At 49.5% G+C, this 27,556-nt stretch overlaps 2 protein-coding genes across 3 annotated transcripts; one reads left to right on the plus strand and one right to left on the minus strand.

Annotated features, from left to right (window-relative positions):
* The first annotated feature begins 77 nt into the window (after nucleotides 1-77).
* Nucleotides 78-5,094, plus strand: RSRP1 (arginine and serine rich protein 1). 2 transcript variants are annotated; one of them, XM_003212513.4, is made up of 5 exons: nucleotides 89-195; nucleotides 1,646-2,269; nucleotides 2,599-2,753; nucleotides 4,059-4,139; nucleotides 4,572-5,094. In XM_003212513.4, exons 1-5 carry the CDS (start codon nucleotides 90-92, stop codon nucleotides 4,752-4,754), a joined length of 1,149 nt encoding a protein of 382 aa, XP_003212561.2. In that variant the 5' UTR covers nucleotide 89; the 3' UTR covers nucleotides 4,755-5,094. The 2 variants fall into 2 exon arrangements, with proteins under 2 accessions (XP_019478387.1, XP_003212561.2); XM_019622842.2 differs by lacking the exon at nucleotides 4,572-5,094 and having other exon boundaries at nucleotides 78-195; nucleotides 3,650-4,139.
* A 300-nt stretch (nucleotides 5,095-5,394) lies between these two features.
* Nucleotides 5,395-7,895, minus strand: SYF2 (SYF2 pre-mRNA splicing factor). The gene is made up of 7 exons (XM_010723408.2): nucleotides 7,790-7,895; nucleotides 7,600-7,713; nucleotides 7,123-7,248; nucleotides 6,773-6,890; nucleotides 6,571-6,661; nucleotides 5,898-5,996; nucleotides 5,395-5,808 (listed from the first exon to the last, which is right to left on the minus strand). The coding sequence occupies exons 1-7, from the start codon at nucleotides 7,838-7,840 to the stop codon at nucleotides 5,643-5,645; spliced, it is 765 nt and encodes a 254-aa protein (XP_010721710.1). The 5' UTR covers nucleotides 7,841-7,895; the 3' UTR covers nucleotides 5,395-5,642.
* Between the last annotated feature and the right edge of the window lie 19,661 nt (nucleotides 7,896-27,556).

Consider the following 27,556-nt stretch of genomic DNA (forward strand, 5'->3'; position numbering starts at 1 on the left):
GGGGGGTGAGTAGGGAGGAAGGGAGAGAGGGGAGGGGATGGTGAGGGGGGTGAGTGCGGTGTTCGCTGCGGGCTGTTCTGAGCTGTGCTATGCTATGCTACGCTACGGCCGGAACTCACTCGCCGTTGTGTCGTTGCAGGAGCGCCGTCGGGTCCCACGGAAGTCAGCAGCGCGGATGTCCGGCGGCCCCCAGCGGTAAGCGGCCGGCTGTGGCTTCACGCGAAGCCCTGCTTGGCTTCTGAGCTGGGTGTGGGACGGCGGGGAGATACTTGGGGTGTTCCCCTGCCATGAGCGGTGCCCATGACCTTGGCTTCTGCTTAGGCAGATTGAGGAAGCTGGGCTTGTTCAGCCTGGAGAAAAGAAGGATGCGGGGTGATCTCATTGCAGCCTTCAGTACCTAAAGGGAGCCTACAGACAGGAGGGGAATCAACTCTTGGAAAGGGGAGATAAGAGCAGGATAAGGGGAAATGGTTTGAAGTGGAAGGAGGGGAGATTGAGGTTGGATGTCAGGGGGAAGTTCTTTACAGAGAGTGGTGAGGTGCTGGAACAGCTGCCCAGAGAGGCTGTGGATGCCCCGTCCGTCCCTGGAGGTGTTCAAGGCCAGGTTGGATGGGGCCCTGGGCAGCCTGGGCTGGTGTTAAAGGTGGAGGTTGGTGGCCCTGCGTGTGGCAGGGGGTTGGAGAATCATGATCCTTGAGGTCCCTTCCAACTCTGGCCATTCTGTGATTCTCTGGAGCCTCCTTCATTTGCTTGAGGAACAGCGTTGAGCTTAATCAGCTCTTACAGTTGGCTTGATAGCTCTTATTGGCAGTAAATAATGAATCCAAGGTCAGTGGTTCAGCAGGCAAACTTTGAGCGTTAACGCAATGCTAATAATATAGATGTACTGAATGGTGAAGCTGTTTTTATTTATTCCCTTAAGAAGTCACATCCTTTGGTCTCTTAGCTGTATTTTTCACAGGGTGTGTAGAATGTGTAAGACCTTACAGGTGTAGTTTAGTAGTATGATGTGGTTGTGGTCATTGGTTGTACTTACATAGAACTGTGGAGGTAAAGCATGAAGTCTGTTCTGACCTGGAAGGCAGATGTCTGTTTTGCACCTCCTGCACTTAGAATTGATGGGAGCTTGAATACCTTGAAAACTTTGTTTGGGGTAAATAATACTAACTATCATCTTCTTAACAGAAATTGTGTGAAGGGTATTAAAGCCAGCACAAACCTTTCAAAATTCCAGGAAGAACTACTCGTGGTTTACACTAAAGCCTTCTTAAACTTTCATACAGAATCATAGAATGACCAAGGTTGGAAGAGACCTCTAAGATCATCCAGTCCAACCATCCTCCTACCACCAGTAGCTCCTCACTGAACCATGTCCTTCAGCACAAGATGTAAACATTTCTTGACCACTTCCTGGACAGCGTGTTCCAGAAGTCTGACCACAGAACAGGAAATGATGCTGCTTAAAAAATGTCATGCTTAAAACATCCTGATAATTGTCAGGAAAAATTGTCAGCGTTTAACTTGAACTTCCTTGAACTTCTTCCTTGTGTGCTGTGTGTCGTAATATTTGGTGGTGGTGTATATGGAAATTGCTGTGTGTAAATGATTTGCTTCTTCATTTGCTTCTCTTCTCTCCCTTGCCCAGGAACAGAGACTGGATATTGCAGAACAAAAATAAAAACAGAATCGGGTTTTGAAAGTACCTGCAAGGAAGAAGTGATGACCAGGAAGAACAGCGATATGGCGAACTTCATGGATGATTTGACTCTCAATTCACCAAAGAAAACAGAGAATTGTTTGAGATCCAAGAGAAGCTGCGACAGGTCATCATCGAGGTCATCCAGTCGGTCCTCCTGCAGCTCACAGTCCAGTTCCAGTACGTCCTCATCAGCTTCTTCCAGGAGCTGGAGCCGGTCCAGATCCAGGTCTAGGGATCGAAGGTACAGATCCCGAAGGTACAGAAGATACTCCCGTTCCTATTCCAGAAGCCGCTCGAGATCTCGTGGCTACACGAGATACAGAGGAAGGTACCACTCCAGGCACTCCAGGAGGTACCACCGCACCCCTCCGAGGTACAGATCGCGCAGTAGGTCGTGGTCCCGTGGAAGATCCTATTTCAGAAGGTCCTATTCAAGAAGCAGGTCATGTTCAAGAGGCAGAAGAAGCTATGGGTTTGGGAGGACGGTGTATCCTGAGGCTTACAGGAGCTGGAGAAGCAGGTCACGAACAAGGTCTCGGAGTAGGTCACCTCTGCACCTGAGTGAGAAAGGTAATGTGAGACTTTGGGTGTGAGCACTTGAAAACAGGGCTTTTATTAACTAGATAAATTGCAGTCTCTGTAGTTGCTTTATAGGGCATAAATGGTGGTAGCAAATTGCAAGGAAATCTTGGTACATCTATAAAAAATGTATTTGGGGGGGGGGAACAGTAAGCAGATCAGAGCATATCTGTATTTCAGCTGAAGCTAAATCTCCCAAATTGAGATGAAAATCCATCAGAGTTGATGCTTCAGTGCAGAGGCAGAATAGCTGCAGTTTTTAGGTTTGTATTGAATGTATGCATACCTCATGTTAAAAATCAATATCACTCTTCTTTTAGAAAAGAGGGAACTTCTGGAAATTGCAAAGGCTAATGCTGCAAAAGCTCTGGGAACAGAAAATATAGTCTTGCCTGCTAGCTTGAAGATCCGTACTGCTGCTAAGGAGAGCAGCAATATTAAAAAAGAACATGAAGACTCTGGGGATTCAGATGAGGTAAGTATGAACTGGAGTGTTGTGAGTGAAAAGGTGATCACTTAAGGACTTGTGGTCTGCATGGATGTGCCACGGTTCTTTTTTCCTTACTGGGGAGTTGGTAATTACAAGTTCAAACTCCTGAACAAAGAACTGAAGTTTACCAGAATGCTAAAAAGTGCTGTAGAAACCACTGTAGACTTTGCTTTTCACTGCAAGTACACTGGATTCTGAAGGGCAGTGGATTCAGGGCTGGGCTGGATGGGGTCCCAGTGGCAACCAGCCTGTGGCTGGGGTTGGAGCTGGGTGATCTTTAAGGTCCCTTCCAACCCAGGCTGTGCTGTGGCTCAGTGCTACATGCAGGCTTTCCCCTGGTGCTGTAACATTAGGAAGGGGAGAGAATTGTAGTTCTTCCAACTTCTTGATGGTAGTATTTTACTGCTCATTACAGAAACTATTTTTTTTTCTCAACCTAAAACAAGGAGACTCCTTAGCAAACCTGTTATTTTTTTTCTTCTTAATTTTCCTACCTTTTCTAACAGTTAAAAGCTTGTCATGTGTAATAAACTATTTCCCAGAAGTTACATACCCAAACACACAATGCATTTTACATGCTTTATTTCTGTCTTATAGAAATCATGACTATGGTTCCAGACATGATGAAGAAAATCTGTTGGTAATTAAGGGTCTCGTGGGCTGTAGCTGCTGTGAATTTAAGGGAGGGAGAAACTTCAGCATCTTAAACTGAGCTCTAGTTTGACTGTGTTCTGTTGTGTTAATCTGATTCATACTAAGTACAAAACAACAGTAATTATTACATCTGTCCAATGCTGCTATTTCAAATGGAAGTAAATTTGCTAAAGGTTTTAGACAAATGGTACAGGCATCCCTTTCATAATATATGCAATATATTCCAGATGTTGAGAGAGTACAGAAGAAGAGGCCTGCATCACTTGCAGATAAGTTTATTGTTGTTATCCAAAGCTCTGCAGGATTAACGTGCAGAACTTCATGCGACTTATTCTGACACTACATTTCATTGTATGGCATTCCATGCTTTGAATCATTTGAACACTCTTTAAGACTGTAACTGGGGCATGGATTTCAGGTCATATCAGGTCCTTGAATTGGCACAAGGATCTTGATTAAAAATACTGGTTTCCAAATTGAACTCAGTGCTGATCTGTTGGCACATTTGGTAGCTTCTGGCTACTTTTGTTGTAAATATCTGAAACAACAGTAAAGAAAGTTGTTAACTTTAAAGGCTGCCTTAACTTGCAGAGAGTGGTGTATCCTGCCACTGAAGTGTTGTGTGCTTTTCTTTAGCAACCCAAAGGACTGACAGAAGTCATAACCAAAAGTGGAATGGAGAGAGCAACTGCACGGAGCATCTCTTTCAGCCCTAATGTAAGTGTGGTTTCCAAAGATGGAAGTCCCATAATTGATCCCTCCTCTATCAGTCTCCACAGCAGTGATTGCCAAATCAAACATCTTAGTAATGGTAACACTGGAAGGGTTTCACAATTCCTTTCCTGAAGGAGTTGGATCAGTACTGCAGCACTACAGTACTGTAAATGTACTACAGTAGTGTTTAAAGTGGATGTAGACACTTGTGCTCATAATGTTCAGTGCCTGTGAACTTTTTGTTTCTGGCATTCAGTTTTACACTGAAAGTTGCATCTTTGGTTATGTTTTACTAATGCAGAACTGGGGTGGGGTGGTTATTCAGCATTCTGGATCGGTTAGGTGTGTTGTCAATACAAGTAAACCTCTTGAAGTTGTTGGGTCTTTGTACATTCTTTATCTTTCTAGTGTTTAAAAATTTAATTTATTTTCCAGAATACAATGGCAAAACCAGTACAACAGAAGCCAGCGAGCCATATTGTTAAAGAACCATCAATTTCTCCAGGAAGAGAAGATGACAGAAAGGGAAGTCCCTATGGGCAGTGGGTTCCTGTCAAGAAGGAGGAGAAAAAGTTCCTAAACTTCTCACCCAAATGTACGCTGTTCCGAGCACGCTAGGATAGCTCACTCTTCTCAGACTGCAGTATAACAACACCTGGGTAGTGAGGTCTGAAGTTTTCTGATCAGCTTGAGGGTTTGTTAATGTTGAGTATTTATTTTGATATCTTTAATTTTGGAATCTTAGGTTTCTCTTTCAGATGTAAAGCACAGTGATCCAGAAGCCACAGATGGAATCTTGTGTATATTTGTAAATATTTTTGTATTGCTTTAATGGACTAAAACTTAACAGGTGGGTAATTTTTTCTAAAGAATAGCTCAGTAGCTGTTAATTTGTACAGTTAAATTACACTGTGTAACTGTTTACTTCAAGTAAATAAACTTCAGTTTTGCACTGGCATCTGTGTGTCAAGTATTGGGCTTTTATTTTTACCTCTAAGTGGTTATTTCCAGGTTTAAATTTCACTTAGCTACTATTGGAAGATGTGACAAGATAATTTTGAAGGTCATCTTGAAAATAGACCTTCATACTGGTGTAGTTCTTGTCCAAGCTGTGGCAAATTGAGGGTCTGTAGGTAACTGTGGTGGATACCCTTCTGCAAATGGAAATCTGTTGCATGTCTGGCTGCCCTGTGGAGCCATCACCATAAGCTTTTCTTTTAATACTCTTTATTTCTACAGAATTAAAGATACTGACACATTTTAAATCAGAGTGAGAGTTTATTTAGAACGTGACACTGGAGGAGCTGGCTGCTTAGCAAGTAAAGCTTATATACAACTGCAGGCATACACTGTGCAAATCTACTGTATGAAACATGCTGGTGGTCTCACAAATTGCTTCATGGGGGCCTACAAATATTTTTCTGGTAAGATTTAAAATTGATAAATCATACTGAACTTTAACAGGTAGAGGAGGGCTGCAGCATGCTCTGTGCTGGATGTCCCAGTTCAGACAGCTGTTCCTCTCTCCAAGTTCTGTTTGATCTCAGCTGTGTACTTCCCGTAGAAGCGCTCTGCCTTCTTGTTGAACTTGGCATTTCTTTCATTGATGTAGTCAATATCTGCATCATCATTGTAAGGACGTCTCCGGCTGTACTTCTCACGTTTCTCAATTCTGCAAGACAAGCATCAATGTTTGGTGACCTGTGGGTGGGTCTGTGTACTTAAGAAATGCCACATGTAGGAATTATCTCATTTACTCACTGTTTTTCGAGATCTGCAACCATTCTGTCAATCCCTTCCTTATCTGGCACGTGAGTTCCGTGGAGGAGGCTGTCAGATGTTGGATAGAGTGCTTCACCACTGAGAACAGCAGATGAGCAGCAGTTTACAAAGTTGTACTAAGATACAATTGATTTTTTTTAATTTAATATTGCAAGACATTTAACTTCTAACTGTAGGAGCTGAAGATGCAGTGAGAACATGCTGATCCTAAGCTATTAATAAACTTAATAACGTGCCTATACAAGATACAGAAATCAGCACTAAAATCTTCATTTGAAAGCAGATATGGGAATTTCTAATATCAAAACCTGCTGAACTTTCAAAAATAAAAGCACCCAAACATTAAAGAAAACAAATACGACTAGGAAACAGCAAACAACTTGTGCATCTAAATAACTTCACAGACAGGAGTGCTGCATCAAAGCAAGTAATTGTGAGGTTGAAAAGAAAAAACACCTCATAAATTGCAGTGCTGTCTTCTACCTATTGAAGTAGAGAGTAGCAGTATTAGATTATCAAATAGGTTGTGCATTTCAGAATCATCTTAAAATAGTACATATGAAAACATACATGTGCTGAAAGACTTGTTTAAGTCTTTAGTAGTCATTTATAAAACCAGCACTGATGATCAGATGACTGAAGTGGCACTTACTACTGCTCCTTCAGCTTCTCATACTGCTCCAGGTCGGGTTTGATCTGCCTGGTCAGCCTCTGGTACTGCCGCAGCTGAGCAGCTGCATAATCTTTGGAAAAAACCAAATTGCTGTTAAAGTAAAGGCTTTTATTCCATGATTCACCTTGAAATATTAACAAAAGTTCATTAAAAACACAGACGATTGTGTCGTTAAACATACCTGAGAATCCTAGATCTGGATTTTTCCTCTTCTTTTTCCTTTCCCATCTCTCTGCATCTTCAGCACTGATCTCTAACAGTTTAACTCGCTCGTAGTCTTCTCCTCTTGCTGCACATTCCTAATAGAGCACAAATACCAAGCAACAATATAATGCCCATGGATTAAGCTCAAAGCTTATACAGATCAATCCGGTCAGCCTCTAGTGCAGAACTAATTTATAAATACATCCTCAAGAACCTAGTTTGAGGGAAAGCGGAGTGAGGAAACTCCAGCAAAAGCTCTCCAGACTCTGTCACTGAAAGTGGAGTGTCACTGCAGGGTTCCAAAAAGCCACAATACACTCTTCTTACCTTCTTCTTTTCCTCTACCTTCAACTCCCACTCCAGTCGAGCTTTCTTGGCTTCCCAGTTTGGTGGTAACTTGAGCCTTTTGTCTTCCTCCACCACTTCCTGGTGATTCAGTTTGCGAGCCTCATTCTAGGAACAAAACATTTAACACCAGTGATGACGCAGCACTACGTGAACACAAAAATGACTACAGACAACAAAACCCAGATCCCAGGTGATTGAAGCGGCTCAGTGAGTGCACGTGTGTGAGCTCTGAGCCCCGGTTCCTGACACAGCACACCAGGTAAAGCGCTCGCTTTAACAAAAGGCTACAAAATCCCGCCCCCAACACGGGAAGGACCGAATCGGCCATCGGGAACGAATCCTTGAAGGGAAGCAGCGGCCGCAAGCGACCCACACCGGACCGGATTGGAAACGGCCGTTCCCCATTGCTTCCCCTCGTAACACCGGCAGCACGCGTGTAACCGGCCCGGCTCGTACCCGCTTCAAGTGGAGCTCTCGGAACTTCCGCAGCCGCTCTTCTCGCTTCTGCGCCGCCGCCGCCGCCGCCGCCGCCGCGCTGGGCTGCGCCTCGTCCTCCGAGCCCGAGGAGCCCTGAAACAACCCCGCTCAGCCAGCGGCAGGAAGAAAAGCCGGCAGCCCAGCCCCCAGCCCCCCGCCGCCGCCTCACCCCGTCACCGACATCCCCCAAACCGCCCAGAGCCGACACGGCCGCCGCCATTCCGCACTGCAAGCACTTCCGCTTCCGCCCCCAGCACCAACTTCCGCTTCCTCCCACGACACGTCTCCCTTGGGCTGTCCTCGAGCGCCCCACGGCGGGCGGGAGGTACCAGCGCCCCGGCCGGGCTGGTTCCTTTTCCTCAGGATCGGGTTGTGCGGCGAGAAGCGCGGACTGAAGGCTTCGTCACCTCGTCGTGGTGCGAGCTGGCCGGCGATCTTAAAATTCCTGCTGTGCTCCAGGCACCGATAGATGCCGGGCAGGCAGCCCGAAATTACTCTGTGTTTGATGAACACGGCTAAATCAACGTATATATACATATTCTCCTTGCTGGGGAATCAGTGGGGTGATGCAAAGCTTTGTGAGGAAGCAGCTGGTGGGGTATTGAGATGCTCACAGCTCTGTGTGCAGCACTGCACAGCCAGAAGCTCCAAACTCCGGAAAGTTCAGAGCTGTTACACATCGATGTCCTGAGCTCAGCCTTCCTTCCAGCAGAGGGAAACACAGCACCGGCGGTGATGGCTGTGGATGTGGAGGCAGCTCTAGTGCACACAGCCATCTCTGTTCTCTTTTAACGTCAGTTTCTGCCATTGGCAAACTCTGGTTCACGCTGAGCGATCAAAAATATCAAACACAGCGTTACACGGCGAGGAGGAGAGGGAGGAAACCCAACGTGGTGGAAACGGTGCTGTGAACGGAGCTGCCATCTCGTAGATGGCCCCACTGACTGCATCTCCAGGGCTTGTGCAGGAGAATGGCAGATCTGGTCCTGCTCGTGTGCCCTAATTTGGTGCTTGGCTTCAGAGGCCACGTCCATCCCCACCACATGTGAGAACTGCCCGTCAGTTTCAGATCATAGAGCTTTTAGGGGGGTGTGTCAGCCAGGCCCTGCAGCTCCCCCATACAAGATGTCCCTTATGGAGCACCCAGGAAATGTTCTGTGACACCTGAGCTCTGGGTCACTCCTCACCTCCTCCAAGCAGGAGATAACAAAGGCTGAGCAGCAGGGAAGGAAGGCGGCTGAGCCCCATAACAGAGGGTGACCCTCTGCAAAGCGGGGCCGTTCCTTTTTATTTAATCACAGAAAACTCAGTGGCTTCTGTGTGTTGTGCAGTGCCTTGAACCAGCCAAACCCCGAGCTCAGTGCAGCCCTTTTCCCTTCTCTTTTCCATCATGCAGTTACAGCAGAAACTCAAAAGGTTTTCCTGGTTTGTTTGGCGCATTCACTTCTAGGTCCAACTCCATCTGAGGGAGCCCAGCTCCTGGTGCAGGTGCTGAGTGTGTCCATGGCTTGATGACACCGCTGCAGATCACAGCCTGGCTTGAAAGAGCAGGGAATGCACCCAAGGGGACGGGCCCTGCGCAGGCTGACAGTGAGTACATGCAGATCTGCTCTCGCTGTCATTTACAGTTAATTTATTTTTAGATTTCAAAAATGTTTTTATTTCTCATGCGCACAGAATTGGCACTGTTTTTTTGGGTTGTAGCTGACTCCATTGTCTTCTCAAGTTATGCCTCCCCTGCAGTGCCGAAATGAAAAATTCCAGTTACACATTGTACAGGGGATGGGAGCTCGGAGGAACTGACTCATCTTGGTTATATTTGTCTTTTTCAAAGGGGAAGGTCCTGTTTGAGTGAGAGGTGGTGGGAGAGCAGCATCAATTATCTCCCACCCACTACAGCAACCCTGAAGTTGTCATTAGGGGTCCGTAGGGTGCAGAGCTGAGTGCCCTCTGTGTGTGCACCCTGGTGTGTTCACAGCATGGAGCTCTTGGGGTTGCTCCAGCAGTCTGGGTAGCAGTATGTGGAGCTGTTTCTCAGAAAAACAGCAGTGGCTCCAGCATGACAGAGGCCACCACGCGCTCCCCAGGATGCAGCCAAGCCTGCATGCCCTGTAGGTAGTGAGCCCTGGATCTGAAGACAATTCCCACTCACAGGGCTCGGCTGAGCCCTGGGAGGCTGCCACTGCTCCTGGCGTCATGGAGATCGTGAGGACTGAGCCCAGAAGGGTTTGTGCCATTCGTCTTCATGCCAGAGAGGCAGAAAGGGAAGGTTCCAACTGCAGTAGTTTTTATGCAGGGAGGAAAAACACACACTGTGGCTTAAGAGAGGTGCTGCTGTATGCCCAGCTCTCTCTGCTCAGGTGGTGCTTGAAACCCTTCCATTCTCCTGAGCTGGGGCACCATGTGTTGGTCAGCATCCCTGCCCACAGTGACAGCCTTGCAGTGCTGCTTCTGCCCTACAGTGCTGCCTCCAGCTCTGTCCTTGCAGGGCTGATCTGCTGCAGCTCCCAGGGCAAAGCTGCATGTGCAGAGCTGTGCTTTGGGTTTGCTGGGAGCCGGATCTACCATGCTTCAGCTTGGACGTGCACTGCTGTGTCTTTGGTGTGCTGTACCACGGTTTGTGTGTGTGTCACCACAACCCAGTCCCACAGCCACAACGTGGAGCTGCTGGTCAACCCTACAGCACGTGGGCATTGCTCCTGGTGTGAGCACTGTTGCGGGTTGCAGGGACAGAGAGCTGTGGGGGCCCCGTCCTTGATGTGCTCAAGGCCATGGAAAGAGCTGCGGGTGGCCTGAGCTGGTGGAGGACACCCATCCCAGGGCAGGGATGGGACTGGAGAGGCTTTGGAGTCCCTTCCAACCCAACCATTCTGCTATTCTCTGTCCTGCAGACGACCTGTGGGGTGCAGCTCCCCAGCTGCTGCGTGTTGCATCGGTGCTGTCACAAGCTATGTGCCACATGGGCTTCTTGCGTGTCAGGAGGGAGCCATGAGCGTGCTGGGGGATGCGATAAGGCCCCAGCATGCGGTGGCGTGAGCACAGCTCTCCTGCACCATCCCAGCAGCTGCTGGAGCTGCTTCCACTTCCTGCCCGGCCCTGCACAGCACAGCTCCGTGCTGTTCAACAGCTGCTGCACTCCATCCTGTTTCGTGATGAAAGGTGCTTTATAAGCGGAAGGACGTTCTGATGAACAGGAGGAATGATGTACAGGCAGGGCTGGTGACAAGACTCATCCCGGTCCTGGTGCTTGTGATAGGTGGCAGTGCTGGGGGAAGGATGTCCTTAGGGGTGGGAGAATCCTTTCCCTGCAGCATGGGGCCAGCAGGGTATGGGCAGCACCCTGTGCCTGCAGTGTTCCTGCCTGGCCACAATGCAAAGCCCTTTGCAAGCAGGAGTGTTGGGTGAAGGAGAGGAAATCAGGCCTCAAACTTGCATAGGACCAAATCGTTGATTCAATGAGATGGATCCATCAAGACCTCACTGCAGCCTTCCAGTACTGGAAGGGAGCCTGCCAGTGGAAGGGAAACTGACTTTTTACACAGTCTGATAGGGACAGGACAAGTGGATGGCTTTGAACTAAAAGAGAGGAGATATTTGTTAGATGATTGGAAGAAATGCTTTACTCAGAGGGCAGTGAGGTGCTGGCACTGCTGCTCAGAGCTGTGGGTGCTCCATCCCTGGGGGTGTCCTTGGCCACGGATGGGGCTCTGGGCAGCCTGTTCTGGTGGAGGGCACCCAGCCCATAGCAGGGGCTGAAACTGGATGGTCTTCAAGATCCCCTCCAACCTCAGCCATTCCATGATTCTATGATTGAAGATAAGACTAATCAGGATGTATTTACTGATCAAAACAGATCTAATGTGCTGCTGTATCGCACATAGAACACGAGCCATGAAGAAATTTGGAAAGGGGAAAAGTGAAGACTGTTCTATAGGGAGAATAGAAACTGGTTTTCTTTCAGGCCTATTCCTTTCAATCATAGACTACAGTTTGTGTCCTATTGGGTTGCAATTATAATCTTTCAGATCAGACACATAATCATTGGGCTGGAGAGCAAAAAGTACCTGGGTAATGTGCTTAACAGAAATTAACCTGGTTACGTTTGTACTCTATTGAAAATGAGAAAGTGCTGATGGTCAAAATCAATTCCTCCACAGCCAAATTACTGCAGGGCCGGCTTAGGGTTTCAGTTAAATGCTCAACCCTCAAACAATGATCCTAATTGTATTGAATTAGGCTCCTGATCATATAGTTCAAATGAAGGCGACGGTTTGCATTTGATGCTACTGGGTGGGCAAAGTGGAAGGCTCACCCCAATGGGGGACAGTGGGTGAGCTGTGCCCAAAGTCCCCTTCCTTCACATTGCACCGGTCTGGGATTGAAGCTCAGGATGGGATGTTGGGGTGGGAGACATGCAGTGCAGCCCTAAGGGAGAGGGGAGGGAGCAGCGATGCATCCCACTGCTGTTGGCCCCAGCCTGGCCCACCACCTCCCATGCTGACCCTGCAGCACTCTGATGCTCCCAAAGCCCCCCTGTTGTGTCTCAGGATCCCATGGAGGTGGTACAGGAGCACCCCTTGCCTTCTCTTTGCTGGTAAATTGCAGTGTTTCCATGGGGGGGTGATGTTTCTTTTGGAGACTTCTTAAGTGCCTGCAGAGCGGGGCAGCTCACTGCATTGCTCAGCTCCTGCCCAGTTACATCTTTTCCCTTAAAAGCCGGAACCTTGTGGAGTTTCCTGGATGAGAGCACCTCAGTCATTAACTGTGAATTTCAAATGAAGCAGATTTACAGTATATATCAAAGAAATATGCCATTGCAGAACAGTAGAAGAGCTACAGGGCTGCTCAGCAGCATTTCGCCCCTTTTCAGGCTCAGATTGGGAACAGCCAACCCATGTGCCCTTGAACATCCCTCATTGTTCAGTGGGATCGTGCTCTGTGCAGCCAATGCAGGAGGAACTGCTGGGCCCCACTGGGATGGGGATAACTGCGGGTCCCCATGCGGCAGCACGGATCCATCAGTGGGGACAGGCGCTCCTCTGGGGGAACACAACAAGTGGCAATTAATTAGCTGTCAGTAAGTGGGAAGGATGGAACCTGTGGTCCTACTGTTGGAATAAGGAAGGGGGGGTGATGGGCAGCACGGAGAGGGCACTCCCATTGGGAAGCACCCGGGGGATATGGGACCTTGGAGTTGCTCCTCCCTGCAACCCACAGGGATCCCCAGCCTGTGATGCTCCAGGCATTGTCCCATAGGCAAAGGTGGCTGCAGGGCTGCAGGGTCACGTCGCATCATCCCGGATCGATGCACATTTTGGTGTGTGAGTTATTAGCCTGCTGTCATAAACTATCTCAAAACCACAAAAGTAAAAGAATAAATCTCCCTGTTTACCTCCTGAGCGTTGTTTTTCTGTACCAAAGTCCCTCCGGGCATCTGCTCAATACTGCGTCCTCCAAACTTGTGCACAAATCACCAAGATGAAGCTGGATTTGGGGGATTTTAGCCAACTTCTACTGGTTTCCGTCACTTGATGGTATGTGAGGAAGCCGTCAGCCCCTCACCCCTGATCTGCTGTTTGCAAATGAGCACTGATGTTCATTTTGATGCATTTTGCCACCGCAGAGATTGAGCTCTTCCCGTCTGATTATCGCTTTCTTGTGACCCCCCTGCATGGGAAGCACACTTCAGCTGTCATTAAATATTAAAGGACAGCCAGTGCTGGTAAGCAGCAGCACCTCACCCCGAGCTGTGGTCCATCAGCAGCACAGCTCTCCCAGTTCCCCCCCAGTACAGCACACTGGGGCTGCAGTCCCTCTGCTCTGTGAGTGCTCCTTTTTGTGCTCACAGTGTTGGGTGCTGCTGGGATACAACAGGTGCTGCCGAATGGATGACTTCTGAGGGCTGATTTTGGCCTCTAAAGTGTTAAGTGAGTGCTAAGCCTTATAAAATTACTCTTTCAGCTACTATTTCTGCACTAAAGGCTTTCGGCGACACGATATGCCAAAGCATCTGATGAAGTAATATGTCTATTCTCATTTGTGACATTTATTATTAACAGGGAGAGAGAGAAAAAAAAAAAAAGCCCAGCCAGAAAGAACTCTTAATTGAAGGACTATTGTGCCGTGGTAACTGCTATTAAATTAATCTGCTGCATTCCTTTCCACCCACACACTTTAAAACTTCCTGGTTATAATTAGAACCATTTAAAACCAATTTGACACTCTTTGGATGATGCAGTTCAGCTGCTTAATATGGTGAAACTTTGGTGAAAGGAGCAGAGGGGCTGCGGGTGAGACGGCTCTGCGTGGCTCTCATGGAGGTGCAGAGCTGGGAGCTGCTGCGTGTGTGCATGAAAAGGGTTTGCATGCAGGGAAATGCAAGCTCAGGTTCAGCCCCTCCTATGCTGGGAGTCTGTTGAGCTGTGGCCCATTCAGTGCTTTGTGGTCGTTGTGCAGGAGGTGCTCGGAGCATCCTCTGCACATGGGTGCACTGCTTTCTGCTCTGGGAGGGACCATGAGTGCAGAGTGATGAATGCACCAAAATATAAAAATGCACTGATGCAAAACCTCCGGTGCATCTGGCTGTGGTTAGAATGCGTTGGGCTGCAGGACTGAGAGGCGATGCCCGGTTTGAGGCCTCAGCTTGGGGTTGGAAACCCTCTGAGCGTGCAGATCTGGGGTTGGATTCGGGCTTCGGTGCTGGGAAACAAACAGAGGAACCGTGAGCCTGGAAGAGTCACTTCTGCAATTGTGTTCCTGCTCCGCCGCCCCGTAACCACCTGCGTGGCACCGCGACGGTATCGGCTCCGGCAGAGCCCCGACCACCTCCAGGCACAGCCGGTTCCTCTCTGAGCCCTGGAAGATCCCTTTAGTCACGGTATCTTTCCTGTCACCTTCTGTTTCCTTCTGCATTTGGCTCTCAGCTTGGTGACATGTGTTCGCCAGCGCCGCGCTAAGCAGCTCCAGGCGCAGCTCCTCGGGACCTCTTCCTCCCGCAGCGCCCACCTTGCTGCCAATCCCATAGACATCCAAAGGGAAAAAAAAACCATTCTCTGCATTTTAAACACCTTCCCTCTCCCACTCTGCAGCATGACCCACCCCTTCCCCCCAACAAAACAGTTTATTTACACATTTGTCTACTATTTATCGCTCTATATTTTTTTGTTCTCTTGCTCTTTTTTCCCAACTTTGGAAGCAGCGACCGAGCGGCCAAGGGAAAAAAAAAAAAAGACAAAAAAGGCACAAAAACAAAATGAGGATATTTCTGCTATCCCGTAACTTTGCAAAAATGCTGCGTGCTTGCGCTGCTGCTCCACGGGAGGCGTAACGAGAAGCAGTGGCTGCAGGCTGCAGCCAGCACGGGTAAAATTAGCAGAGCTCCGCGCCGGTCGCACTCTGCATCCCTCCTTCTGGAGAGGGATGAGCTGTCTTTGTTTCCCTCTGAGCTTGGATCTGAACCAGGATGCGCTCTGTGTGTGTGTAGGACATAGCAGAGAACCACAAATTTTGGTCTTTTTGGGGACAAGGAAGGAGGGTGGGATGGTTTTAGGTGTAGAAGTCGCAGTGCGGGGCTGTGGTGTACCCAGAGCTCAGGGGGATATTTGTGAGGAATGCCATGGGTTGGGCTGTAGCTCATCTATTTTATCTATATAAACATCTATTAATGCAAATTAGGATTAGATGTGGACTGCATAGATTCGGGAATCTGTGCTGCCAGATCGGAGAGCCTGACAGACAACTTGGCTGGAAGTGATTTAGGCGTCAAAGGGAGTAAGTCAGTAGAATAAAAACCTGATGTGTATTAGCAGGAGGATGGTAATAACCAACATGTGCTTCCCCAGGCCAGCACGTGGTTGGCAACCTGACTTTGTGATGGGCAACCTGACCTAATGGTGGGCAACCTGACTTAGAGGTTGGCAGCCGTGCCATGGCTGGGGGGTTGGAACTGGATGGTCTGCAAGATCCCTTCCAACCCCACCATGCTCTGGTTTTCTGGCAGCTGACACTGAGGCTGCTCTGTCCCCATGTCAGACATCTCAGCACATGGCTGTGATTTGGGGAGGCACAGAATAACCAGCACAGGGCTCAGGGTGATATTTAACACTGTTCCTTGTGTCCGGAGCATCCTTTGGTAGCATGGAATTAACAACCTGTTAAGGAAAGTAATTACTTTTTAACCTGGACTCAACTCCTTTCCACCTGCTGAGTGATGGACCCAGGGCACAGCGCTGTGTTATTAGGGGAAAACAAAACCTGGCAAAACATGATTGCCTAAAAGAAGAAGCAGGAGTGGGTCTCATCACTTGAAAGCCTGAAATGCTGAGAGCAGCTCCTTGGGAAGGCAGCAAGCTGGGCGCAGATGTGGCCATGGAAGCAGAGCACAACATTTGCTTCCTTCTTGGGAATGGAAAAGAGGGATGGGCTGAAATCAAGGGGATGTAGCAAGGAGCAGCTCTGTGACAGATCCCTGTGATCCCACAGAAGTGGAGCACAGGATGGGGGGTGATGTGGAGCAGAGCCCAGCACCTGAGCTGCCCCACAGGGTTGGGGCAACTGGGGGTTAATTGGGGTTTTCTTTGGGAAATGTGACACTTGTTAAAGCTTTGTTGTTCTATTGGGCTGCTGTGGTGCCCACATTTCTAATGGGGTGTCTGAGCCCTGGGAAAGTTAAAGGCTGGAAAGCAGCAGAAGGGTAAAATTGGAGCTGCCAGGGGCTGTCCCATTGCTTGGGCTCTGGAGGGGGAATGGGGTCATCCACTGTGGTCCCTGGACTGGCAGCATCGTGTTGGTCTCTGTCCTGCTGGGGGTGGGTGCAGTCCTTGTGTTTTCCTCCCTGGAAATACCCACAGAGCTCCTCACGAACCCAATCAAGAAAAGAAAATTGACTTTTTATCTTCTGGACTGTCTGCAAAAGGCTTGTGGACGACTTTAAGAGGCAGCCAAGGGACATTTCTAAGCACAAAAAACTAAATAAGTGAAAAAATCTTTCCCATCAGCAAACGAGTGTGCTTTATTTTGAAGCACTGACACAACGCGTTTGACAGTTCTGACTTTTAAGATGACACTTCAGGAAACGGAATGGAACTCGCAGAGCATTTTGATGTCCCTACGAGCGCAGGTTTAATGGAGATGCTCCCCCTGAAGCTGCGCCCATCTGCTGACAGCATGCGGGGCTGAGCTGCTCTGTCAGTTGTCCAAATGTGTGTGGGGAGAGATATCAAGGAAGGAGGCTCCCTTGGCTGCTGGAAGCTGGCTGGGTGCAGGTTCACCAAACCGCCCCATTTCTGATGCAGCAGCAGTTCAGCTTTCTGCACGTTCCTCCTCCGTTTGCTCGTCTGCTCCCTGTGATCCCCGTGGGTCTCTTTCCCTTTCCTTGCATTCCTTTAGACTGCAAACCTGTGGCTGGTTTTGGTGCTGGCAGGGTGTCGGTGGGGGCTGGAGAGCAGCACTGAGTCCTGTGGGCTCCACTCCGTGCCATACTTGGGCAGGAGGATCTTCCCTTCCCAGCTGCCTCCATAGCTTGGCTGCTCCCAAGGTTGTCACCAGTGTGGTGACACTGCTGCCAGCCACCAGATTAGTTTTTTCTCTTTATATTTCTTGACTCGGATTCTCTCCATTTAGTCTATCAAAGGAGGGAGGTGTTCTTTCAATTGTGCTGTGCAGGAGCCACCCCTCCAGTGGGAGGGAAGGGCTCTGAAAGAGGAGCTCAGCTCCACGGCACCTGGAAGTTGCATGGAAGGGAGCTCACAATCCCCCTGTCCCACCCACCTTATGGGCTGGGTGCCCCCACCAGGTCAGGGCCCCGTAAATCACTTCCAGGGATGGGGCACCAGCAGTGTCAGCATCCACTTCTCAGCCTATCCAGGTCCTTCTGCATGGCATCCCTCCCTTCTGTGGTGTCAGCTGCACCCCTCAGCCTGGTGCCATCTGCAGGCTTGCTGAGGGGACTCTCCATCGCATCATCTGTGTCACTGATAAAGCCACTGAAGTCGCTGAAGTCACAAGGGACACCACTTGTGACCACCTCTGCTTGGATGCTGAGCCATTGACCACAACCCTCACAACCATCCAACCAATTCCTTATCCACCCAACAGTCCACCCTTCGAACCCACATCTCTGCAATGTAGACATAAAGACGTAACGTCTTCAGTGCTTCGATCTGAGCTCCTCAGAGAGGATCAGCCCTTGCTGTGGCACAGAGAGTGATCCATCCGTGGCGGTGGGATGTGCTCTGTGTCCACAAATCCCTTCCATCCCACGTGAGGTCAACAGGAGCCAAACCTACACAACAAAGCTCTGTGCACCTTCGGTCGCCGTGGCATTAAATATATATGGGGAGAAAATTAGTTTAATCAAGTCGAAACACCATCAATTAATATTTTAGTAAAAATGTCGAACTCCAGTTTAACACACTGGTTAAATCTCAGCTGGAAAAAACCACTGTGGTTCTCCACCACCTTTTTTTTCTTAAACCCAGGCTGGTTTCCCCAGCCCCATCTCTGCCTACGGGGGCGATTGGAGCCACCGACCTCCAGTGGGGTTGCTGGAGAGCATTAGCTGCCTGCAGCTCGCCGAGCTGTTTGCCCTTTATCTGAACAAATAATTAGTAGCGGTTTAAAAAGTCCCCTTCTCCCCCTCCCTGCTCCCTTTTATAGGTACAATAATCAGATAAAATATTTCTGGAAGACTATTTACAAACTTCCTCATACCCATCAATCTTACCGTTAAGAAGGAACGGAGGAAGATCTCTAACCTCAAGAAGCTGCTAATGCAACCAAGCTATTTAATGGTGGTGTGGATTTTTTTTTTCCTGCTGCCATTACTATGGAATACATAATAACATCAATAATTAAATATAAATTGGATTTAATATTTTATGCTGGCGACATGTAATTTACACTCTACCCGAGAAATCAAAAGGTCATGTCTGAAGTAAAGGGAAGAAGTAGGGGGAGATGTTCATGGAATGAGTCCTGCTCTCTTTCTGATGGGCTCCTGGTGAAAAGGAGCCTCAAGAATTTCTCCAGGGAGGGAAACAAGAGCTTTACTTGGGGTGGAAAAGGAGAAGTGCTGGTCCAATGGTCCTTAACATGGGGTGTGCATGGTTTTCTGGCTTTGTTCATTCCCACATCTGATTGCTTTTGATCCGGCAGTGCTCCTCAGCCCGCACTTGTTCATAGAATGATTTGAGTGGGAAGGAGTCCTTAAAAGCTGCCTGCACAGGGACACCCACAGCTCCATCAGCACTCAGATCCCCATCCCCCCAACTTGGGTGTCTCCAGGGATGGGGCACCACGGTCCCTCTGGGTTCCTGACCTCCTGGCAGTTCCATGGCAATGGAGCTGTGCTTATTTGCAATGCTACCCCCATCTTTGCTGCATCTGAGCCTCCTTGAAGAAATGCTGCTCAGGAGCCCAAAGAGATGCATAAATAATTCCAGGCTGGCAGTGCTCTGGCTGCATCGATTTTTGTGGGATTACGGTAGATTTCGATGGCTTGCCAGTGGAACAGTCTCCATTAATGCAGTGGTAATTCAGGAACTGCCTGTGTTATTTCTGGAATGTTTGAAACATTTTCTTTTTTTTCTTCTTCTTTTTTTTTTTCCTTTTTCCCCTTTGGGTCACCCAACGCCTTGTCCAATTTTCACATACATAAATGGGAGTTTGCATCAGCTCTGGGTTGCGGCAGCCTGGGCTGTTGACTTTACATCTGTGATTGCTTAAAAGTAGGAAAAATCAAACACCTCTTATGTAGATGTGGGGTCTTGGAGCTTTCCAGTTCTCATCTCCTTCATTCCCTAGGCTAGGAGCCGGCCAGCAGCACGGGGCTGTTTCTGCAAGATGAAGGATGGGGAGAGAGGATCCCCATCACGGCTGGGATAAGTTATTGCTCAAGACTGTGGGCAAAGAGGTTTGGGGTTTGTCTGGGCTGCCCAGAGCAGATTTCTCTGCAAGTGGGGCTTCTGCTTTTTTAAAGGTTGTGCAATGCATCTGGGGAAAGCAATTCTTGATTCTTCTTCTTCTGCAGGGTGAGATGGGGAAGTTGCTGGAAACCAGCACTGATCGTGGCTGCTGTCGGCGTCCCAGTGGGCACGAAGGTGGGGGAAGCAGGCAGGTGTGCTGCTGAGCTGTGGGGCTGCTTCACTCATTTTGGGGATGTGCAAGGTTTGGGGGAGCCTGAAAAACGAGATTCAAGAGTTGGTGGAGCACAAATCCCTTCAGCACATCCAGGGAGAGCTGCAAGGAGCTGAGCAAGCTCATCCCGGGTGGAGTTAAAGAACCCTTTGAGAGGAGGGCATGGCTGGACATGTGCAAGCAGCCAGGGAAATTTGGGGTGAACAAAACCCATTCATGCACGGGATGGCTGTGCAAGTGTGGATAAACAAGGCTTTCCCTGCTTGGGATGCAGTGCCAGCATCCCACTTTGGGGTGTGCTTTGTCCAGGTTTAGCTGCTGCCATTTCACTCAGAGGGTGGTGAGGCACTGGAACAGGTTGCCCAAGGAGGCTGTGGATCCCCATCCCTGCAGGCATTCAAGGCCAGGCTGGATGTGGCTCTGGGCAGCCTGGGCTGCTGGTTGGTGACTCTGCACATAGCAGGGGGTTGGAACTGGATGAGCATCGTGGGCCTTTTCAACCCAGGCTATTCTATGATTCGATGATTTTATGAACTGACGAGAGGAGTCTGTCCAGAAGAGAGTGCTGCCTGTGACCAAGGTGGAAAAATCCTCATCGATGCTTGTGTTAATTAATGTGTTTTCTTAATTTTAAGTCTCCATGGCCAAGTTAAATCCAAGCCTACGATAGCTGACTTTCCAGGCCCTCCAGGAGTTATAAATCTGCACGATAGTCGCTCAGAAGTGGGCAGAAAAGGCCCTGTTTAATTTGGAAAGCTGCAGATGTGGCCAAAAACGTCTCTGGCTTTTCACAGAGCTCTGACAGAGAAAAGGACTTTCAGAGCAGCCAAACCCCCATGGGGGCATTTTGGAAACCGTGCTGGGTGGAAGGGCCGGATCCTGCCTCCAGACCTGGGTCCAAGCACACTGCAGGCTGAGCTTTATAAGGTCATGCAGCTTTCAGCACCCTTTTATGAGGCTTTGGAGTCCACTAGGAAAAAGAGCTACTTGTTTTTTTTTGGTCCGGGCTAAATGGTTTTGATCAAAAGCATGCTGTCTTTTTATGCCTCTTTCCCTCATCCAACCCACGGGGTCGATCAGCACCTGCCTGCTGGAAGAGGAAGGACCTAATGAATTGCAAAGGACGAAGCTGTACCTGTTTTCTCAGGGCTATGCTTTAGTGGGCTCTGTGTGGGTTTGTTTTTTTTTGTTCCAAGCCAACTATGGAAAATCCATATAAACATCCCATTCTCGCAGCTCATGGTGCCCCTGAAAGTGGAAACACCTGGTTTCAAAGAGTAACCCTGACTCTGAATGGCTCTTAATGGTACATTCTGACTTTTATGTACAGCATAAATGCGACTTGGGGCTCGCTTGCCTTGCAAAGGAAACACTCAAAGGAAACTGCCTCTTAGGAGACACAACAGTGACAAACTCAGTGGTGATGGCTCAGAGGAAATCTCAGACTAAATTGCTCTGCTTCTGACACATCAAAATCCATGGGCTTCTTGTGCCACACCTGTTTCGAAGCCCCAAGCAACCTGAATTCTTGAAGGATGCATACAGCAAAGTTGCACCACCATTGACGTACTGTTATTTTCCATCTTTATTCATCCCCAGATGCAGCAGGAATGGCTCCCTTCAGGCCACTCATCACGGGAAAATGCTTTTAAGACCTTTAACAGTCGCACGCTCTATTTTGTGAGGTGCCTGGTTTATAGTCTGGGAGAGTCACTCTGATGAATGGCTTCACTAATGTTTTGCAAAGGGCCGAACTGAGTGATTGATGGGCAGGATTCAGGTCGCTGATAGCCAGTCACTTAATCTGCAATCAGCACTGTCCTGATCAATTTGAGAGGCAGCTGGCTCACGTGCAGCCAGGAGGGGATGAGGAGATCTTATGGGATTATTGCCCAGAGAAACACAACCAAAATCAGGGCTGGGTTATCTTATGGGCGTCAGATTGACCCCAGTTAAATCTGGGTTTTTTCCTTTGATGTCCAGGTTTAAGGATGCCAATGCCAAGGATGCTGTCACATTATCCCAGTGCAAACCCCAGTAGTGACTTTCTGGTCATGTTTAACTGCTCATCACTGGGGGTTTGCTAGGAAAGGGTAGATGTGGCACTGAGGGATATGGTCACAGGCACGGGATGATGGTTGGATGGATGATCTTAGTGTGCTTTCCAACCTTAATGATTCTATGATTCTCTTCCCCCATCGCAAAGAGAGAGTCCCCCTGGCTGGGATTATCTCCAACAAGAGAAGTTCAACAACTCATTGTTTCACCAAAGCAACCTTTTGCATCATAAAGCAATTATTGCTAACGGCTCTAAGGTTTTACTTACCCAACTTGATTTGCCTTGTCACGTCCCATTAACTTCTAATTCAGCACTAATCCCTGCCCTGAAATATATAATGAAAGACATTCAAAATATATCAAAATGGCATTGGTATTGATTTATTAATGCTAGGGAATGCTGCCCTAATTGAATTTAGATCCAGGAAGTAAGTTAATGTAGCTGACAGCGATACAGGAACCCAATCTCCCCAGCGCACAGAATTATGACTTTTTTTCTCTCTTTGTTGTCAGATGGATAAATAACAAATCAATTTAAATTTCAATGATGTTGCTAAAAACAAGGCAGCACCTGCCTGGACCAATCACTCGGATGGGGCTTCAGCTGCCAGTGAAGGTCAGGGGAGTTCAGCAGGTGGTGAAGGACATCCCCAGGTTTTGCTTGGGTTTCTTGGGCTGTGTTTCTCACGTGGGTCCAGGTGGATGACCTTGTTGATCACTTCTGTTGGGGCAGCAGGTAGCTGCTTTCTGCCCGTTGTCCTAACCCAAAGGGTTTGGCTTCTCTACAACCCACCTGGGCATGGTCTTGTAGGTGCTGCCAACAGAGATGCAGCTATAGGGCTGCTCTGGGGCTACGTGGGTCCCATCCCTGGTGTCTGGGTCATCTCTAGACCTGGCCTGCACAGAAACTCTTATCTTTTGGGCTGTGTGTATGCAGTCAGGTCCCTGCAGGGCAGCAGGAGCTCCATTCAGTGCTGTGTCCTGGAGTGGGCCCATGGTTGTGCCTTGAGTGCTGGCCGTTAACCATTTCATTTACACTCAGCCTCAGAATAAAGCAGGCATGAAGAGCTGCTGCTGATCACACCTGGGGCTAAGCAATATTGCCATCCTGGGGTAGGGGTCCCAGAGGACCCTGCTGTGCTGAGACCTGCAGTATCTGCAGTGCCGTTCAGTTGTGGACTGCTCCTTGTTCCCCTTCCCCGTGCCATGCGGTCTGGTTATTCAGCATTGTCTTTTTATTTTTTTGTCCATCTGGCTTCAAAATTGACCCTCTGCTTTCCCAGAACCCCTCATTTTTGCCAAGCAGAAATACTCCAGGCTTGTTCTTGAAATCCAGCCCTGCTGGGGTTGGTATGGTCAAGAAAGCAGAGGAGCCTGAGTTAATTAAATCAACAGCTAACAGTGGAGGTTACCCACAAAAGTGAACCTTGGTGCCCCTAAAACCACTGACCAGAGAACGGCTGGAAAAAAACAAAACCACAGTTGGAGTGAAATGGAAAAAGAAATCTTCAGCTCTATATCACTTCAGCTAGCCACAGGTATCAGAATATTAATTGCTCTTTGACTTGATTTTGTTGTGGGATTAAGGGCACATTGTGGCTTATGAAGATATTCTAGGAGCCACAAGGATGGATGCAAAATCCATCTGTGAAGCGTTTCTTCGCCTGCTGCGATGCAGGGTGCAACTGCTGCAGCATTCCCCTTTGCCAGCATGCAGCTCCTCATCCCTGTGCTGAGAGGCACAGTGCAAAGTGCCATCCACCCTAAAGGTTAGGATGCAGGAAGATGTGTGGGGCAGTTAGGGCCGGGCTGATAAGCACAGCGGATTTCCATCTCTCTGTAGCAACGTCCCTTGCCTGTAGCATTGGCTGCTGCGGCACTGAAAGAGTGGCTCAGTGCCTTTTCCAAGCCCATAAATCCACCAGATCAGAGCAGGGGGATCCAATCCAGCCCATAAGTCATGGGATGTCAAATAAAACCGTGGACATTAAAACTTTACTACAGTGAATAGTTTTAATTTCCGGGCTATAACAGCTGTTCTGACACTAATGGCAGATGAAAGCTGTGAGTTCCTGGTCAGGGCACCCCCAGCCTGGCCAGGACGCAGCCAGAAGCATGGGCTGCTAACAATGCGTCCCTTTATCCCCTGAAACTTGGATCCATTAACCCCAGAGATGTTAATTACAGCAGAAATTACCTATGAAAGGCTTTGCTCAGGAGCCTGAATGTTCGCAGCCAGTAATAACTTTGCTTTTTTCCTTTCTGTAATGCTGGTGCAATTAGTTTGGGGTTGGGGGGTTGTCGAGTTATTTGCTTTTTTTCTATTTATTATAATGTTTGTCACTGATGTAATAATTAACGACTTCTGACTGTGGGCTTTGTGCCCATCGCAGGGCTTGCTGCAGCCCTGGGGCATGGAGGCGTTGGGTATTTGGTGTCTGCAGTTGGCATGGGAGCATGGAGGTGGTAACTGGAGGGTGGATGTCTGACCCAGAGCTCTTGGGAAGAGGTGGGAGATCTCCATCCAAGCCCTCTTTTTGTTGCTTCTTTCTTCTCTCCAGGGTGGGGGAATCCTGGGGGCTAGGAAGGGGGTGAGATGCTTTCCTGGAAGGCCTGGCTGTGGGTCCAGATGCTTGCTGAACCCACTATCCCCAGGATTAGAGGTTGTATGGGGAAAGACATCACTTATGGAAGTGGGAGAAGAGTCAAGACCTTAAAGAAGAAGTAGGACACCAGCAAACCGCCTCGTCTGGCTCCATCTCAAAGTGGAACCCCAAGGGTGACTGTGCGGCGGGTGATGCTTGGGGCCAGTTCTGCACAAAGGGGGTGAGAAACCCTTTGCAGGGGGTGGGGTGCTCTTGTTGTATGTCAAAAGGAGCAGTTGGGATGGGGAAGCCATGGGGTCACAGAGTCTGCAGGGCTGGAGAACCATGTCCCACACTGGGAACAAAGGCAGAAGTGGGGAAAGGCCACATCAGGGGGTGACCGCTGCTGGGAATGGCCACAGTGTCATGGGGAGGAGAACAGAAATGAGACATCTCACAGCTGAGAGCTGCCTGGTGGCAGGCAGTGATGTTCCACATCCCATCATTCACGGCAAGCATCCTGTTAGCTGCTGGGAAACGTGGCTACGAAAGGACCCAAAGCCCCTGGGGGTCCCCAAATGTGACACTGGCTGCCAACAGCTCAAGGGTGCAGGACAGAGGTGCTGATGCTGCTCTGCACCCTGTAGGGCAGTGACATCTCCCCCAGAGAAGGTCAGGGTGCGAGAGTCCAGAAACCAAGGAAGATACATGCACAGATGAATGCCCGACGTGTCAGTTGGTTTAGACATCACCATCTACGATGGGAGAGCCCCCGGGGAATCTGGAGTGGAAAATGTAGTGTTCCTCATCCCAGCCCACTGCTTGCTTAATGAGCACATTAACAACAAGCCCCGCTTTATTTATATCAATCTCAAAATCTCCAAAGACGTTCCTATATATAAGCAGGGCATCAGATCCCACCCCTGTAATGGGTCATTAATGTATTTTAAGCGAGAGAGACAAGTTTGAGTTGGCAGAGAAGAGGATCAAAAATGCTTTTATAGCAAAATGACCAAGAGTGCCTTTTTGATTGCCTCTGAACGCCCGGCGAATAAATGAATAATAGGAAAATAAATGAATAATAGATATATCAGCGGACAGGATATTGTAATGCAAGATAATAACTCACCCTATGCCCCTGCCAGAATATTTGTTTAACAGAACAAACTGGGAAAGTCAATACAGAAGGTGTGGGGACAGGATGAAGCTCTGCTGTATGGCAGGTGCTCCTCTGAGCTTTGCTTTGGGGGTGCGGTCCAGACATGGACAACCATGGGATGGGGACACCCATGGGACAAGGACCCCCATAGGACACGGGCACCTATGGGATAGGACATCATAGGACAGGGATACCCATGGGACAGGGACACCCATGGGATGGGGACACCCACTGGGAAAGGACACCCATGGGACATGGGCACCTATGGAACAAGGACACCCTTGGGATACAGACATCCATAGGACAGGGACACCCATGGAACAGGGACGTCCATGGGATGGGGACACCCATTGGGCAAGGGCACCAATAGGACACGGGTACCCATAGGACAGGGACACCCATGGGATGGGGGCACCCATGGGACACGGGCACCTATGGAACAAGGACACCTTTGGGATACGAACATCCATAGGACGGGGGCACCTATGGAACAGGGACGTCCATGGCACATGGGCACCCACAACACACGGACGTTCACAGGACAGGGACGCTCGCAGGGCACGGACACCCAGGGCACACGGACACCCAGGGCACACGGACACCCAGGGCACACGGACACCTGCGGCCGCTGCGGAGCCGCTTCGGAGCTCCGTGCGCTAGAGGGAGACAAAGCCCCGCGCTGCGGAGCGGGGTGCGGGGTGGGGGCCGGGTGCGACCCACGGGACGGACATCCCCATCCCACCGCCCGCACCGCTGGGGACGAATCCCTCCGGCCTCACCCGAGAGCTGCCGTGGGGCTGGGGTGGTTCTGAGGGCTGCGGGGGGGTCTGTGGGTGAGCCGAGCGCCTCTGGGTGCGGCAGATGGTGTCACCCCCCCCCTTCTCCCCTCTTCCTCGCCCCAGGGTGGCACCGGGACACGCGGAGGCATCGGGCTTTCCCCCGTGGTGCGGTGCCCGGGTTGTGCTCTCTGTGCCACCCGGGTGGCCTCGGCTGCTGCTGCGTTGTGAAGGCGATCGATGTCCCCAACCGCTGATGCGGCCCGTGGGGCAGCGCCTTCCGCTGATCAATAGGCATTAAGGGGGTTGGAGACGGGACCATTTGTGGCTTCGCCATCGGAGCCACCGGCCACGGGCAGCAAGAGGCTCTGCAGCCAAATGGGAAGCACGGCCGGGGTTACCACGGCCGGAACGCAGCTCCCTGCTCACCAGCCCCGGTGCCTGAAACACTGGAAATAGTGGGGTTGGGTTTCTGTTGGCCGGTGTGAGAGGGACTCCCACACTGGGCAGGACGGCATCCTGCACTCAGAACTGCTCCTCCAAGGGGATTCTCCTTCCACCTCTCTGTTTGCTCAAGTGATTAGATGTGATTTCCCTCTTTATTCTCCCCCCGTGAGGACATGGTGTTTGCTACCACCCTCCAACCCCCCAGCTTTGTCTCTTGGGGACACGGCCACCCCACTGCTGTGCTCCCAGCACTGCTGCCCCATATGCGTGGGTCAGTGCAGGGCTTCAGCTGGCCAAATGTGACCTCACTTTCTTGATTTCAAGGGGTTACACCAACTTCTACCAGCTGAGGTCTTAACCTGTTGGCTGTATCCTGTAAGGACATCCTTTACACCTTTCCTACTGATCAGTTAACCAGAGCAGCGTTTCCCAGCAGTGTGTTTTATGGAATCATGAACCTCAGGAAACTGAGACCCAGGGATTGAGTCTACCCCGAGCTCCTTGTGTCAATTCCCCTTTGGAATCTGAGGCAGTTTTCCCCCAGAGAGCACAAGATTAGTTCTGAGCCTCCACCATCCCACCCCCTGTTTCACTGTGGTTTTGTTTGCACCTTTTCTCCCCTTTTGATCTATTCCTTCCCGGTAGAAAACACGCTTTCTCTCCCTGAGAGATGCAACCTTGCAGCATTGCCACCCCTCACCCTCAACCACTCAGGGACGGCCGTCAAACAAAACCAAAAAATCACCCCGAAAATTACAACGAGCAGGTTTTTTCTT

Source organism: Meleagris gallopavo, chromosome 25 (genome assembly GCF_000146605.3).
Source record: "Meleagris gallopavo isolate NT-WF06-2002-E0010 breed Aviagen turkey brand Nicholas breeding stock chromosome 25, Turkey_5.1, whole genome shotgun sequence".
Classification (NCBI taxonomy): Eukaryota; Metazoa; Chordata; class Aves; order Galliformes; family Phasianidae; genus Meleagris; species Meleagris gallopavo.

Bases quoted from the DNA above. Each gene is read 5' to 3' on its own strand.
- RSRP1 (XM_003212513.4), top strand. From the start codon at position 90: ATGCTATGCTACGCTACGGCCGGAACTCACTCGCCGTTGTGTCGTTGC. The intron at 196-1,645 runs GTAAGCGGCCGG...TCCCTTGCCCAG, and splicing joins ATGTCCGGCGGCCCCCAGCG to GAACAGAGACTGGATATTGC. The intron at 2,754-4,058 runs GTAAGTATGAAC...GCTTTTCTTTAG, and splicing joins ACTCTGGGGATTCAGATGAG to CAACCCAAAGGACTGACAGA.
- SYF2 (XM_010723408.2), bottom strand. From the start codon at position 7,840: ATGGCGGCGGCCGTGTCGGCTCTGGGCGGTTTGGGGGATGTCGGTGAC. The intron at 6,891-7,122 runs GTAAGAAGAGTG...GTGCTCTATTAG, and splicing joins AGGTAGAGGAAAAGAAGAAG to GAATGTGCAGCAAGAGGAGA. The intron at 5,997-6,570 runs GTAAGTGCCACT...TGCTGTTCTCAG, and splicing joins GAGAAGCTGAAGGAGCAGTA to TGGTGAAGCACTCTATCCAA.